This window comes from Amaranthus tricolor, chromosome 5, assembly GCF_026212465.1.
Source record: "Amaranthus tricolor cultivar Red isolate AtriRed21 chromosome 5, ASM2621246v1, whole genome shotgun sequence".
NCBI classification, from domain to species: Eukaryota; Viridiplantae; Streptophyta; class Magnoliopsida; order Caryophyllales; family Amaranthaceae; genus Amaranthus; species Amaranthus tricolor.
In genome coordinates, this window is record NC_080051.1 from 28295053 (window position 1) to 28310147 (window position 15095).

General features: G+C 36.6%; 2 protein-coding genes across 3 annotated transcripts; one reads left to right on the forward strand and one right to left on the reverse strand.

Moving 5' to 3' along the window:
- The first annotated feature begins 231 nt into the window (after window positions 1-231).
- LOC130812927 (E3 ubiquitin-protein ligase RSL1) lies at window positions 232-5766 on the forward strand. The gene is made up of 3 exons (XM_057678577.1): window positions 232-1082; window positions 2302-3050; window positions 5141-5766. Exons 1-3 carry the CDS (start codon window positions 657-659, stop codon window positions 5514-5516), a joined length of 1551 nt encoding a protein of 516 aa, XP_057534560.1. The 5' UTR covers window positions 232-656; the 3' UTR covers window positions 5517-5766.
- A 285-nt stretch (window positions 5767-6051) lies between these two features.
- LOC130812926 (copper-transporting ATPase RAN1-like) lies at window positions 6052-14725 on the reverse strand. Of its 2 annotated transcripts, none has more exons than XM_057678574.1 (9): window positions 14145-14725; window positions 11337-11951; window positions 10211-10637; window positions 9213-9538; window positions 8837-8895; window positions 8391-8733; window positions 7852-8049; window positions 7497-7754; window positions 6052-6849 (listed from the first exon to the last, which is right to left on the reverse strand). In XM_057678574.1, exons 1-9 carry the CDS (start codon window positions 14442-14444, stop codon window positions 6373-6375), a joined length of 3003 nt encoding a protein of 1000 aa, XP_057534557.1. In that variant the 5' UTR covers window positions 14445-14725; the 3' UTR covers window positions 6052-6372. The 2 variants fall into 2 exon arrangements, with proteins under 2 accessions (XP_057534557.1, XP_057534558.1); XM_057678575.1 differs by having other exon boundaries at window positions 6090-6849; window positions 7466-7754; window positions 14145-14641.
- Window positions 14726-15095: the final 370 nt, after the last annotated feature.

Below are 15095 nucleotides of genomic sequence, written 5' to 3' on the forward strand. Positions count from 1 at the left end.
ATAAACGAAATTCGTTAAAAGGTAGACATTTACAAATATTTGTATTATATAAGGTAGTTTTTTTACAAAATTTTTTACATAACGTAGCTTTTTAAAAAAATATAGATTAAATAGTTTCTTATAATTTTACCATTTATACAGTATTTGGATAAAATTTCGTACTATAGAATCATTATTTTGGTAAAAATTCTTATAAAAAATGCCATAGTGGTATGGAAGCTTCATGTCTTTGGCATTTAGCTATATATTCCTTCTCCACTCCTTGAGAATTAGATTCTGAAATGTTTCAGATAAAGGAATTTTTTTTCTTTACCATTTAATAATTAGAACTATTTCAGATTTTAGTTGAAAAACTCCCATTATTCTTTCCTGCTAATTTTCAGCTGGATTTTTTTTTCCTGTCTTTTGAAATACAAAAGGCTGGATCTATCCATTGATGCTTTCTTAGTCTGCTACTTGTATGGATTCTGACTCTATCTTTTCCATTCTAACTTCAAAATTTCTACTTCTCAAGACTCAAGAAGAAACCTTTCATGGCTAAATTTGACTCATTATTATTCTCTTGTGGGTCTAATATAGATTTCAATTTGCATGTTGATTGTTGAAAAAAACCCATTAAAAACGAACAGATCTTTTCGATTTGTTATCAATTTGTGATGGCAGAGGATCAAGATTCTTCCGAAAATTTATCTACCCAACATTTGAAGGTAGTTATAGAAGATGAAGAAGAGGAAGAAGATGAGTTTTGTAGCTGTTGTGGGGAGGATCAAAATCTAGATATTGAGGGTAAAGAAAGGGATGAATTGGATTTCTGGGATGATTCAACTGTTAAGATGTTTTTTAAAGGAGTTTCTGTTGATGGGATTGGAGAATCTGTTTCTGGGTTTTCTGGAATTGGGGTTGTTATTCAAGGTTCAAACACTATTTCTGTAACCCTTGTTCAGAAAAGACTTGATTTTTATGTTGAATCTTCAGTTGTTCAGTATTTGGCTTTAATGGAAGGTTTGCTTGAGGTTTTAAAGAACAATGTAAACATTAAACGTGTTGTTGCTTTCACTGATTCTAAACTTTTCTATCAACAGGTATTTTCTTTCTTTCTTCCCCTTTTTTTGCTTGTGTTTGTGTTGTTATAAATCAAGAACATCCTTGTTTCTGTGTAGAAAACAAGGGTTTATCCTTATTTATTATTATTGTTATTATTGTGTTGTGTTGTGTTAAGCTTCTTATTATCAAATAAATTGAGGAGAATTTATGTGGAATACATGGATTGATTTAATGGTTTATGAAGCTAACCCCTATTTTTTGGGTAAACACTTTGTTTGGATTGAGGGGATGGAAGGGGAGAGATTTAGTGGGATATAAGTTACTTTGTTTGGATACCAATGTTGGATGGGAGGGATTTGGAAGGAAGAGATTTGAAGGGATTAAGTCCTTTAATTTTGTTAATAACCAAATTTCCCTAAATGTGTAATGATTTGGAAGGAAAATGCTATTATTCCTTCCTCCTTCTTTCCCTACCACATTGCTATCTAAACAAAGTTTAAGGCTGTGTTTGGATAACTTTTTAGGAAGGAAAGGAAGGGGAGGGAAGGGAAGTTGATGTCTTTTTCTTCTATATATAAGATTTCCAATTTTGGAAGGATTTGCATTGCACAAAATGTAAAGTAACTCTTCCTTCTAATTCCCTTAACTTTGTTTCCCTCCCCTTGCTCAAACTTTTGGTATTCTAAGGAAGGAAATGATATTCCTCCAAGTCTCTTTCCTTCCTTTTCCTTCATTTCATTCCATCCAAACATAGTATAAGGCTTTGACATTCTGGTGTTGTTGTCGTTGTTGTTCTATTCTTATCATCCTTCCCTAATGTTGGTTAATGATCAGTCACTATTTATTCTGTTATACTTTTATTGTGATTTGTGAGTTTTTTTTTCTCTTCTAGAAAATGTTCACAATTTATAAGAAACATTTGTTGATATGATTCGCATTACAAAAGATGAGTTTTTTTCTAGTATATCTAATAGGTAAGTGTATTGGCGACTTATTTTGATTTTGCTACGTTATTGAACCCTTGACCGATGCTTCTAGTGTAGCTTAAAATGTTTATGTTTGGAAGAAGTTTTTCGGGAGTTGCATTTCGCTAAGACTATTTTGGATAAGATTTTTGGAAGGAAAGAAAAGGGTGAGGAGGGAATGGGAGAGGAAGGAAGGGCAAATTGGCGTGTTTTCTTTCCAAATCCTTTTGTAAAACTTGTGTATTTGCTTGTGCACGTAAAAATTTCTGCTGATATTATTCCGGTTTTACAGTTCATGGTTAAGGAGAGCTTTGATAAGCCTCTCTTGGTAGCGTTAAGGGAGAGGGTTCTTGAACTTGCGGGTCAGTTCGATACTTTTTGTTTGAAGCTTGTCCTGAGTGTTGAAATGGAGAGGCCTTTAAAATTGGCTCAGGTGGCTATTGGTTTAGTCGCTTTACACGAGGAGAATCACGGTCCACTTCAAAATTGTTCAATATGTTGTGATGACAAACCACCGTCAATGATGCTCGTTTTGAGATGTTCTCACAAGTTTTGCTCCCAATGTCTCAAGACCTATGCTAATGGAGAGGTAGAGGCCGGTCAAGTTCCTATTAAATGCCCTCAATTGAGATGCAACTATTTGCTCTCAACTTCCGAGTGTAAATTATTTCTTCCCATTATCTCCTACGATGTCCTGGAGAAAGCGATTGAAGAACTTAATGTGCTTAGTACAGAAAATATCTACTGCCCTCATAACTGTATGTCCCTAATTTATCCTCGGGAATACTTATCTGCTGAGGCGAGTTTCTCGTACGAATCCAACATTGACTATCCTGCTTATATGAGAACTATCACCAGGAATTGCAGGGTTCCTTGGCATAATTCATCGAGTTCCAGGGAGTATCAGAATCTTCCGCTGAACGAGAGAGATTCATCAGATCTTACATTGCATTGTTTGGCACAGGATTGGAGATGGAGCCGTTGCCAACTATGCCGGAATACGATCAACGTGGCTCAAGGTTCTCACCACTTGACCTGCAGGTATGGCTATCTGTATCGTAAGAATTGTGTTGCTATATTCTATGTGGAAGTCTGGTTGTGTGTGTGTGTGTTTTCCTTGTGAGTTCTAGTCAATTATAAAATTCAGAAGTTTTGCAAAACGTGAAAAGGATATTTGGTTTTAGATAACAGAAATATATCTGGAATGCGTATGAAGTAAGGATTTGTGGAATTTGCGACATAGTGTGAGATATGCGTTTAGATTTGTATGGAATACAAGGACTAGGAGTGCTTATTCAGAACAAAAGAAAATCGTGTCATTTAGGGTTAGTACTTGGTAATTAACTTGCCGCTGCAACAACATTTTCACCTTTGATAAGGGTATGGTTTGCGGTCATCTAACCCTCTCCAAACCCAGATCATAGCTAATATGAGCGGGATTTAGTGTATGATGATGAGGACGACTTAGTAATTAACTTGGATTTCAGTTCTTTTTAGGTCATCTATGCATCGTTATGTATGAGTTTGGTTACTCTCTCGTATCACAAAGTTATTTGACTTTCATGGCCATCATTGGATTTGTAGCTTCCTGCCTTGTGGCTGCCCCAATCTTCGAAACCAGGTAGAGCTACAAATAGGAGGTCACCTTTCATATCAAATACCACATAACAATCACCTAGTTGTATTCGGCACTATTCATTTGACGTGATATTATATAAGTATGAGGAGTGTTTGTGAGGGAATTCAAAAACTTTGGGCTAACCGATTGTTTATTTAAGGGAGGGTAGGAAAGAATTACAAAATGAAATGAGAGGCCGAGGGGCAGGAAAAAGAGTTTGTGTTGGTTTTGGGCTTCTATGTCAAGTTCGGGATGGCAATTGCCATGTTTAGATTAAATGGTTCATGTAGTATGTGAAAGTTCTTGATGTGCACTAGAAGACAATTAGCAGACCTCGAGCTTTTGCACAAGGCATAAACATGTGACACAAGTTGAAAATAAAAGACTTCATCACTCTTATGCATAGATAAACTAATAAAATAAACTATAAGTCACTCAATTAGTTTCAATAAAATACATTTTGCCACTATTTATAATTTTCTTACAATTTTTGAAATAATACAAGTGAAATAAAAAACTGAAAACTTTTGATTTTACTTCCTGAAAGCTCACGAAATGACTTCCGCGGTCAACGCTGATGGTTTTGTGGTTGTGTTGGTCGAAGCTCAAAATCTTTATTCTTAGAGACAATGTGCTAGATATCCTAATAGCCATTGGATTTCCTTAAATACAATGTGCTTCCTTTTAGGTAGTAGGCATGCAGAATCTTGTCTTGGTAAGTTGCTAGTTAAGGACAACTGCCAACATTATGGCTACATGCTTACTCTCCGTTTGCTCAGAACCGGGCCTGAATAGCACCATTATTTAGAGGCCCAGTATTTATGGGGCCCTAGGCGGTCAGCTACCCGGAATGGGCTTAGAATTGCCCTGCCTTTTCCCATATGTTTAATGTGTTATTGTTTTAACCTTTATTCTTTGTCTGAGCATGTTTGTGTTATGTGCTTCCGCCTTTCCCCTATTTTTAATCCTATTTTTCTGTTTTTATTGTCTTTTGTTGCCTTCTTCTCAAATCCCATCTTGGCTGATGCATTGAACATGTTCAAAAAGAACCAGACCCAATAAAATTTTAGTTGCTTTCTATGTTGCCTAGACACAATTGATGCAAATGAAGAAGAGATTCCACGACCCATCCCCAACCACTAAATTTGTTCATACATTCACCTTATCTCCTCGTTTTGTACCGCACGAGTAACCCATCCCAACATCACATTCACTCTTCTCTTATTCATTCCTCCATATTGTATTTCTTTGTCATGACAAATTTTGTCGTTAGTTGTTGGTGGCTAGGTGCGCCTTTGGCCCTTTCTACCTAAACAATGGTCACAAAGCCAATGCATTCAATAGTTTAGACTTGGTCTTCGGTATGATCAAACTTCGAGGGATTTATATGCTCTATCAGTATTTGTTCGTGCTTTGGTTTTATTCGATATTAATTCATCACAAGATAATACAAAATGTTTCGTAGTATGTTCAACAAAACTGATTTGCTACTTCTGTTGATATAAATTTGTAGGGATGGCCATGAGTTCTGTTATTCCTGCGGCGCTGAATACCAAGACGGGCAACAAACATGTCAATGCAATTTCCGGGATGAAGTTCAGTCCGAAGGTTCCGTGAGCTCAACCACTCCAGAGGCTGACGAGTGGTTGCAGAACTCATTCGACCCATTTCCGATGATCCTAGATGCCTACTCCGATCAAGAGCGTTCACAACTGGCTGTCATCCAGAGATTTCTTGCTGGCTTCAGCCTTACGGATCATCAGTCGAGCCAGTCGCCTCCACCTTGTACAGATTCCTACGCTGATGCTATGAAAGATCTTCATCAGCTTCCTTGGCTGGAGAGATTTGTTTCTGTGATAAGTGATAACTATGATGACTACATTCATTGATATCGGGATTATATTGAATGATTCCACTACGCTAGGGAATTTGTCCATCTCGGATTTTCTTCTCTTCAAATTGTTCGTTGCGCTATAATTGTAACTAGTTTCTAACCCGGGCAATGCCATTGCTAGGGATAACGTCTTGGTATTTTAATATTATTATTTTAACTAACTCGAATAACTTGAAGGTGATCGAAGTCGAATGGAATTAAAGCGAATGGTAACTCAAACACGAATGTGCTAGTTATCATTTTAATACCTAAACCTTTAATAGAACTTAATTTTGATTGATGGATTATAGTGTATGTTATTTGCTGAAGATATTTTAAGAGTAGACGGAAGTAGAGGTGAGCATAATACTAAGCTAGGATGTTGAACAAGACATTAGATTTAGTAAGGTTTAAACTATGTCGAAGGAATAGAGGATATAGGCAATGTCGTCATGGTACGGTCGCACAGACGTTCATAACATGCTCATTTGCTTTGTTTGACTCGTACGATCCCTGCCCATGCAAAACCTAAAATTTTTAGGTGAGCCTATATAGAAATCACTAAATGACTTTGGGATAATAAAATGTTAAAATAATTTTAATATACAATTACCCCAAAAAGGAAAAACATCATATAAAATTTCTCCAATTTTGATGAAAGCTTGTAAATTCCGCTTGAAACCTAGCTACATCGTGAAATTAGCATTAAGAATAGGGCTAAAAGAACACTAAACATAGAAAGTGGAACATGTTCAATAATTTCCATTTACAGAAACATGGGATTGCATTGCCATTTGAACCACACATCATAATATCACACCTATACAAAACCTAAGGGTGAACTGCCCATCAAACACCTACCATAAATTAAGCTATTCCACAATTATTTCAAGTATACTTGTCAATTTGGGTTTTTTATAAAACCTAAGAAGTAAAGATGAACAAACAACACTTATAGAAGAGAGTGCCATGCATGCACCAGCTACCCAAGGAGGCAGTTTTAGTTTCAACCAAGGGTAAAAAACGCCCGCAGCAACCGGTATAGCGATTAAGTTGTAAGCCATGGCAAAGACATAGTTCATCCGGATACGCAACAACGTCTTCCTTGAAAGATCGATTGCTGTTATTACATCTTCTAAATTATTTCTCATTAAGACATAATCGGCTGCCTCGATGGCTACATCTGTTCCTGCACCTATCGCCATACCGACATCTGCAGCAGCAAGTGCAGGTGAGTCATTGATACCATCCCCTACCATTGCCACCACACTTCCGTCTTTCTGCAGGGAACGAACGACTTCCGCTTTTCCAGCTGGCAATACTTCGGCTCTTACATCGGTTATGCCCACCTGCCAGACAACATACTCTTGTCACGATTAGTTTCAAATCAAAGTTTTGAAATATTTGCTTTTTAAAGAAAAGCGAGACTCAAGGTCAGCGTGAGAGTTTGTGTTTAAGAATGAGAGAATCAAATAGAAGTTTTTTTTGCGGATGATATTTGTCACCGAGCATGAATCAAAAACATTCTCTTTTCTATCACTAATAAGGACAAGCTTGCGTACATCCGATCCCTGCAAACCCTCTATGCGCGAGCCACTCAACGGGCATTGGGGTAATGGAATGTCATTGTATGAACTACGAACTATTGGCCAAATCAATAAATGTCATACCATGCTTTCAAAGAACTCTTGCTAATACGTTGTCTTTTAACTATTTAATCGTTTTCTTTTGTTGCTACATAGCCCTACTAAATTTCTCTCAGAAATTGTAGTGCCATGTTGCACCAAAAAAACGTGGGAGAAGTATAAGAAATCATCCACAGCGTCAAACGATTGGATTCTTCCATCAGGCAATCGTCACGAGAATTAATCTAATTGAATGAATTAATTTGCAGATTTTTCACAGTACCAAGAGTACAGCCAAATATCTACGACAGTAAGCATGGGAGGCATAGAATATCAATACTTGAGAATGGGGTGACAAGATCAGTAATCACCTCCTTGGCAACAGCTCGAGCTGTTCGCCAGTTATCTCCTGTGACCATGACAGGTTTAATGCCCATTTTGCCAAGGCCCTCGATGACTATAGCGGCTTCTCTCTTCAGAGGATCCGATACTCCTAAAACTCCAATTACATTGTCATCAGACGCAACAAGTACTCCTGTCTGTGCACCATCTTCTAGCTCCACCACAAAATTTTCGATGTGTGTAGGAATTGTCACTCCATTTTCCAAAAGCAGTTTTCGATTTCCAATCTGCCATTAAATTTAGCATTAAGCAAGCATTAACAGACACAAAACACATGGGCTTGTATTGAACATATGGGATAAAATGCAATTATTGACAACATACCAGAATGCGTTTTCTGTCAATAAAACATTGCACTCCTCTCCCAGGCACAGCCAAGAAATCTGAAACCTCTAAAAGCCATCCCAATTCTTTTGAATTCTTTTCATTCTTCAGTGAATCCTTGGTTTCAGATGGCTCAAAGAAATGAAAATGCCGAGCATATTCAACCACTGCTTTTGCCAAAGGATGTTCACTACTAGCCTGTAATAAGGGAAATTCACAAGGTTACAATAAGAATACGTAGTTTTTTCTCAAGTGTCATACTGCAATAATAGGATGTTTCTCAACTGAGTGAAAAAAAGAGCTGTGAATCAGTGTCACATAATTCGCCAATCTTCTCGTGAATCGAAAAAAGTATGTTATAGTCGGTTAGGGCTATATTTAGGTCATTTTGAATAAATTAGCTGGCAAATTGTTACACTAGCAGAAAAAATTTGAGTCCAAAGACATAATGCTTATAGCAAACTAAAATCTAAACTATTCCGTATCGGACCTAGTGACTTGTACGAAAAGATTGTCGGTCATAACAGAAGATTATTCACCTCAGCTGAAGCCACCAATCTAAGAAATTCTCCTCGATCCATGCCAGTGAAAACTTTAGCAGTTGTTACAGTGGCTTTTCCCTGTGTTAAAGTCCCTGTTTTATCAAAGATTACATAGGTGACGTTTTGCGCCCTTTCCAATGCATCTCCTCCTTTTATAAGCACACCATTTTTTGCACCAACTCCAGTTGCAACCATGACAGCAGTAGGTGTAGCCAAACCCAGAGCACAGGGACATGCAATTACCACAACTGAGATTGCAAACATTAAGGCAAACACAAAATAATTTCCATTCTCTTGCAACCAGTTCTGTGGATAGGATCCAGTCAGTCCACCAATGTACCTGAACAGAATCATACAGAAAAGAGTGAGAAGTTAGAACCGAGAATCTATGATTATATTATATGAGGTAAATGCACAAAAAAGAAGAATCTAGACAGACTTACCAACCCAAGAGAGTCAAAAATGCCAGAACAACCACAGTGGGAACAAATATGCTTGCAACCTGTGAGAAATGATATATTAACAAGGATACAGAGTAAACAAGGTCTGAGATATATGTGTGACAAAACCATCTTAATAGAATCAATATCGGTGTAACGGTGGATATTGGCCGCTTTCCATTATGTAACGGACAAAGCAACGAGTTTCATGTGATTTTTGTACCACCGTTATATAACAGTCACTTTTAGGGATTTTGGGAACTGGTAACATTAACACCAGCAGCTTCCAAAAGTGTCATAACATTCAGAAATTAAATGACAACTACACATAAAATGGCAACTTCACTATTCATATAATCAATACCAGCCGAATACTTACAAAGTCAGCAAACTTCTGTATTGGAGCTTTAGACATTTGTGCAGTTTCAACTAGATTTATTATCTGACTCAGAACAGTGTCAGATCCAACTTTCATTGCCTGAATATGAAGAACCCCGTGCAAATTCATTGTGCCCCCAATCACATGAGAATTGACTTCCTTCAAGACAGGTACAGATTCACCGGTGACCATACTCTCATTAACATAACTTGAACCCCACAATACAAGGCCATCCGCAGGAACCTTAGTACCAGGGAGAATTTTCAACAGATCACCAGGTTGAATCAATAAAGCATCAATTTCGCGTTCCCCTATGCATTTTTCACCTAAGGAATAGAAGCCAACAAGTTACATCCATTCCTATGGGGCCAAGTTATCAGGTTTTTTTTAAATTTTTTTGAAGTTACAATATAATGGTAAATCATGCATGCTTCTTTTTAAGATCTCGGTGTTGTTTGCAGTGTTATTCAATCATAAAAGTCTCTTTGTTACTATAGGGGTAAGGTTGCATATAACTACCCCTCATCACAGCCTAGGAGGGAATCACCTAGTGACTTGACAGAATGCAATGTTATTGTTCAATATAAGCAAATCAACTAACTATATGTCATTCACTTAAAATTTCAGGCTAGGATATCACACAAAATCAGAATTGCACAAATCAACATCTCATTTTTTTCCAATGTCATTAAATGGGTCCCACCATAGGGGGTTCGTAGGTTCGGATGTACGTAACCTCATCCTTGTTGGTAATAACAAATTAGTTATTTCCGATAACCCTTATCAAACATCGTAAACAGCTTCGCATACATAAGTGCAGGTGATTAAATGAGACATTTTAATATAGTCAATTATAATCCAAAGCCAAAGAACTATGACATTGCACAAACCAAAACACAATTAATATTTGCAATCCTTTAGAGGCTAAGAGTATACATATTGGTTATTATTTGAACACCCAAAGAAACCAGTTTAAAGGTGAAAGTCTGTAGCCACACCTTTATCTTTAACTAACAGCAATGCTGTTGCGGGTGCAAGTTCTACAAGCTTCTTGATAGCATCCGAAGTTTTCCCCTTTGCCAGGCTCTCCAAATACTTGCCCAAGAGCACAAATGTTATTAGCATGGCACTTGTTTCGAAGTATGTCGGAGACCAGAAACCAGTAGCGGCACCATAAAGAAGCGCACAGACAGAATAGAAGTAGGAAGCCGAAGTTCCCAATGCAACTAAAACATCCATATTTGTTGCTCCACGCCTCAAAGCTTTACCAGCTGCTACATAAAAGCGCTTTCCAATTACGAACTGAACAAGACTCACCAATATCCACGTCAGCCAATCCCTCATCAAGAAAGGACCACATCTCCACAGAAGAAAAGGATATAACACTGGGACATGGGGGCAGACACGTATGAGAAACACAGGAACCTGTTATTTGAATACAATATAACTGAATGCGTAAGTATTGGTGACAACAAAAGCAAAAAATTGTCACTGGGGTTTCTAGCCACATAAAAGAAGAGAATCATTTATTTTGCAACTTGCAATCAAAAGGTTACATATGTGTATCCTCTCAAGCTTCACTAGAAGAAAGCACCAATACATTGAAACTTAAGGTTTCCTTGATTGTGCCAATGAGGTGCTGAGACTCAGGTTAAGTCGATCCTTCCAGGAAGGGGAAAAGAAAGAGGTCAGCTAAAACCTGTCATACGCCACTTGCATGTATGTATATTCTTTAAAGGCACTGTGTCAAATGACTTTCCCCAAATCTAATGAATATGATCATTGAAAAAATGTTAAGCTTGCAAGCAAATGTGGAAACAAGGAAATTGTGCAGAATAGCACAATATTGGAAAGAACGAAAAAGATATTAATAAAGCCCCACTATATTAGAAGGGCTTGATGTAGAAAAATCACGGTCTTAATTATGATGGCAAAAAAATTGACAGAAGTTGTGGAGACTCAGCACAACCAACAATTAATAAAGAACAGAGGTCAGTATTACTCATAGCATGATCTAAATCAGTCATATTGTAGTAAAAGGCAGAATAAAAAATAAGAAGGTAAGATGAAGGAGCCACTTATCTTGAGTAGTACCCTTCAGAGTACAGGAAAAGTGACACTTACACTAAGACTAAGACTGGATGTGAAAAGCTGGAACATTTTTGAAGATTCTTCCAAATCTTTAGAAGTCATTCGTGCAAAAGGGCTCCTCACACGCAACTTAAATCGGCCACCACTAGCTTCCTCAATGTTGTCAACCAAAGACCGAGAATCCAGGAGTTCAGAATCATAATAAACTTCCAACTCTCTAGAATTCCTATCAAAACGGAACTTCTGCACCCCGTTGATACGGGAAAGAAAACTCTCTAAAGACTGTGCATCCAGCTCACCAGAAATTCCGACAACCTCTAGTAATGTTTTGCCCTGTTCACTGCTCTGTACAAGTGAAGCTTCAAAGCCAGCATCTTCAATAGCATTTACAATGTCAACCTTGCTGACAATAGATGGATCATATTGGACTTCTCCCAATGAAGTTGTTAGAGACACCACAGCTTTGGTCACCCCAGGGAGATCCCTCAAAATACCTTCAACAGAGTTGACACATGCAGCACAAGTCATGCCTCCTATATTAAACTGCCCTGATAAAGTTTTATTTGGACCTGTTTGAGAAGAATTTGTCTGAGGAAGAATTTCAGCCTCAAAACCTGCATCTTCGATTGCAGATCTAATATCCTCATCCTGCAATACAAACAGGAGATAAAACTTAGCCTAGCATACACCCAGGGCTAAACATTAAAGCAGAATAATAAAACCATAGTCTGAAAAGATTTTCAGGAACACAACAAACATTTCATAACTAAACTAGAACTTTTTTCACCTTTTGTTAGTTTTATCTGGTGGGTCATTTTTGTACCACATTAGATAGAATAGGGAGGGAAAAGCTTATGGTGGCAACAAGTGCACTTAAGATTGAGAGCCAGATATGATACCTGCTCCTGATCAATAATGTCTTACAGTCACTGACTATCAATATGAATAATCAATTTCCCACAAACAACCTCAAAGAATACTATGGCATTGGTCAAAGATAGTCAAATTCACCTAATGTTACAAAGAGATAAAAGGAAAGGGAGAATGGATGCAAATAAATGAAAGTTTCGATATTGAGTTAATGGACAGCTTCTTATCATCCCAGAAATGGTGAATATTGAATATATAAAGTGGATTACTTCAGGACTGACTTAAACAAAAGCTCTAAACAATAAAAAGAAATATGGTAAAGACATGTATCTTAAGGAGAAGAATAAAAAAAGGCTATAATGTCTATAGAAGTAAAAAAGAAAAACAGATTAGCTCAACCAACTGAAAATCAAGGTTAATAAAAAAGTAACATGTTTTAAACAGCCACACAAAAGCTTCCAATTACTCATCAAAATACAACACTTAAAACACTTTCAAGTAAAAATAATTATGAAAATAAAGGTCTATGTGAAGGAAAAATTGTCTTAAATAAACACATTAAATAGCTTACACCTCTGCAATTTCAAAAATTAATAAATAATTTTCAACATCTAGTAAAGTTGATTATGAAATCAAAATCACATGATAAGAAATCTGTCTAAAACAACTGCATAGAATAGTTTAACCATGATGAGAAAAGGTGTCGGTAGATACCATCATACCAATGTAAATATGTTGAACCACAAAACAAGTGCTATCGGCATCAAACAAGTGTAAATACCAAGACAAACACAATCACCTTTTCGAAATGAATTACATGGTATTTTACAAGCCACTAGCCACCATGAGGATGCCATTTTCCCTAGTCCTTCGAATAAGTTAATCATAAGGAAGATTTTGTCCATTTTGGCACAGTATTGGTTTAATAATTCAAGAACAAGCATAAGTGACAGTTGGCACTAGTCACAATGATACTGATCGAGATAGAGGTCGAATAAATGCTTCAAATCAGTGATGAGTTTAGCATCCAGTTCTCCGATACTCATAAGTACCGCTATACACACCTTTGCTATATTAATCCAAACCATTTCCACTTCCCCATGTCTACACCAATCCCATAAATCTGATATTCAGTCCTTCTGTAACCTAAAAGCATAACTAGATATGAGAAGACGTTTTACCTAACACACATAATCATGACATATGGTGCAACACTATGATTTAGCATTAAGCTAAAGACAATACGAGTATGAATAAAGTTATGCTCAATAAACCCTGATAATAAGTACATATTACCAACTCTAAAAAATAAGCTCTTGTCAAGATCATACCAATATTAATCTCTCAACCCAAAAAAACAGTGTATGACTTGGTAAATATGACCACTAAAACTCACATTCAAAAGGCTAACATTCTAAGGTGTAATCTTGTTATTTTTTTCTAGCAGTCACCATCAATCCCAGCACTCTGATTCAAATAGCAATCATACCCAACTTCACTGTGATCACCAAAAAATCATTAAATCAATACATCAACAAATTTAGCTGTGCTTTTAAGTATGATCTTCAGTAAATTTGTTCTGGTTCATATAGAAAACCCTATATACGTCTGGATTAAAGCTTATGTTTGGGATTAAATCGAGATTCTAGAGCCGAGCCTAGGCTATGATATGGGTCATATGAAAAATCCTATTAATATCAATATGTGTAGCACCATAAAAGAACAGTAGCAACTAGCCAAGTTGGTTCGGCATATGCATTGACCGGTGTTTGGCCAATCCTAGATTAATAGGATGGATTCGCAACCGAGTAGCTAATTGTAAGATATAAGTTGGAATGATGATTTCTACGACAGTATAAGGAAAAAAAACAAAGATACAACTTCAACAAAATTTCAAGCTCAAAATCTTCGATTTTCCCTCCATCACACTCACTAGTAAGCAAAATCAAATACAAAATATTAAAAACAAACCTTAACCAAATCAGGATCAAAAACAACATGCGCTTTATTCTGCAGCAAAGCAACTGAAGCTTCAAAGACGCCATTAACAGCTAAAAGAGCTGATTCAACAGAATTAGAGCAAGCTGCACAAGTCATACCCCCAACACTGACTTGAATTGTTCTCGTTTTACGATTACTAAACTTTCCGAATCCAGCAGTTTCATCATAATGATCAAGTAACCGAACATCTTCAAAATCTCCATTGGAGGAATCATCACCATTGACGTGGGAAGAAGATGTTAGTTGAAGGTTACTAATGCTCGGCGCCATTGACGGAGCCGAGCAAAGAAGAGGTTAGGAGAGAGAATTGTTGGGAAATGAGAGAAAAAGCGACGGATTTTAACGTCGGAAAGTGGGTGAGGGAAGGTGAAGTTTGGTGGGGTTGATGGAGCAGGTAGAGAGAGAAAAGCGACGACCTCTTTACACTTTTAAATTTGATGTTCGACGGTTTTGTGGAAATATGAGTTGATAATCCATTGTTTTGTACTCCCTTTATTAAAAAAATACTATTTCATTTATCTACTTTTAGAAATACCGACTTAAAGTTGAGGTATTTTGTCAATTACAAATACCATATTATTATTTTGCCAATTATACTCACCAAATTATTAATATCTACAGTCTTTAAGCTAAATAACATAATTCTGACTACTTAATTTAAAATTCCGACCATTTAATTTGAAATTTCGACTAGTAAAATGGTCGAAATCCAGTGAATTGGCCTTAAACATTGTAGACATCGTAACTATGATGGTAGTAATTCGAAAAAAAAATATATTGAGGCTGTAATTTACAAATGCTCTAGACTTAAGGCTGTAATTCAAAAACAATTTTTTTGGTACGTTATTCAATTCAGTTTTCCAATGTATAATATTTTTTATTATGTATAATGAAAAAACTATAAAAAATTCACTAATTCTT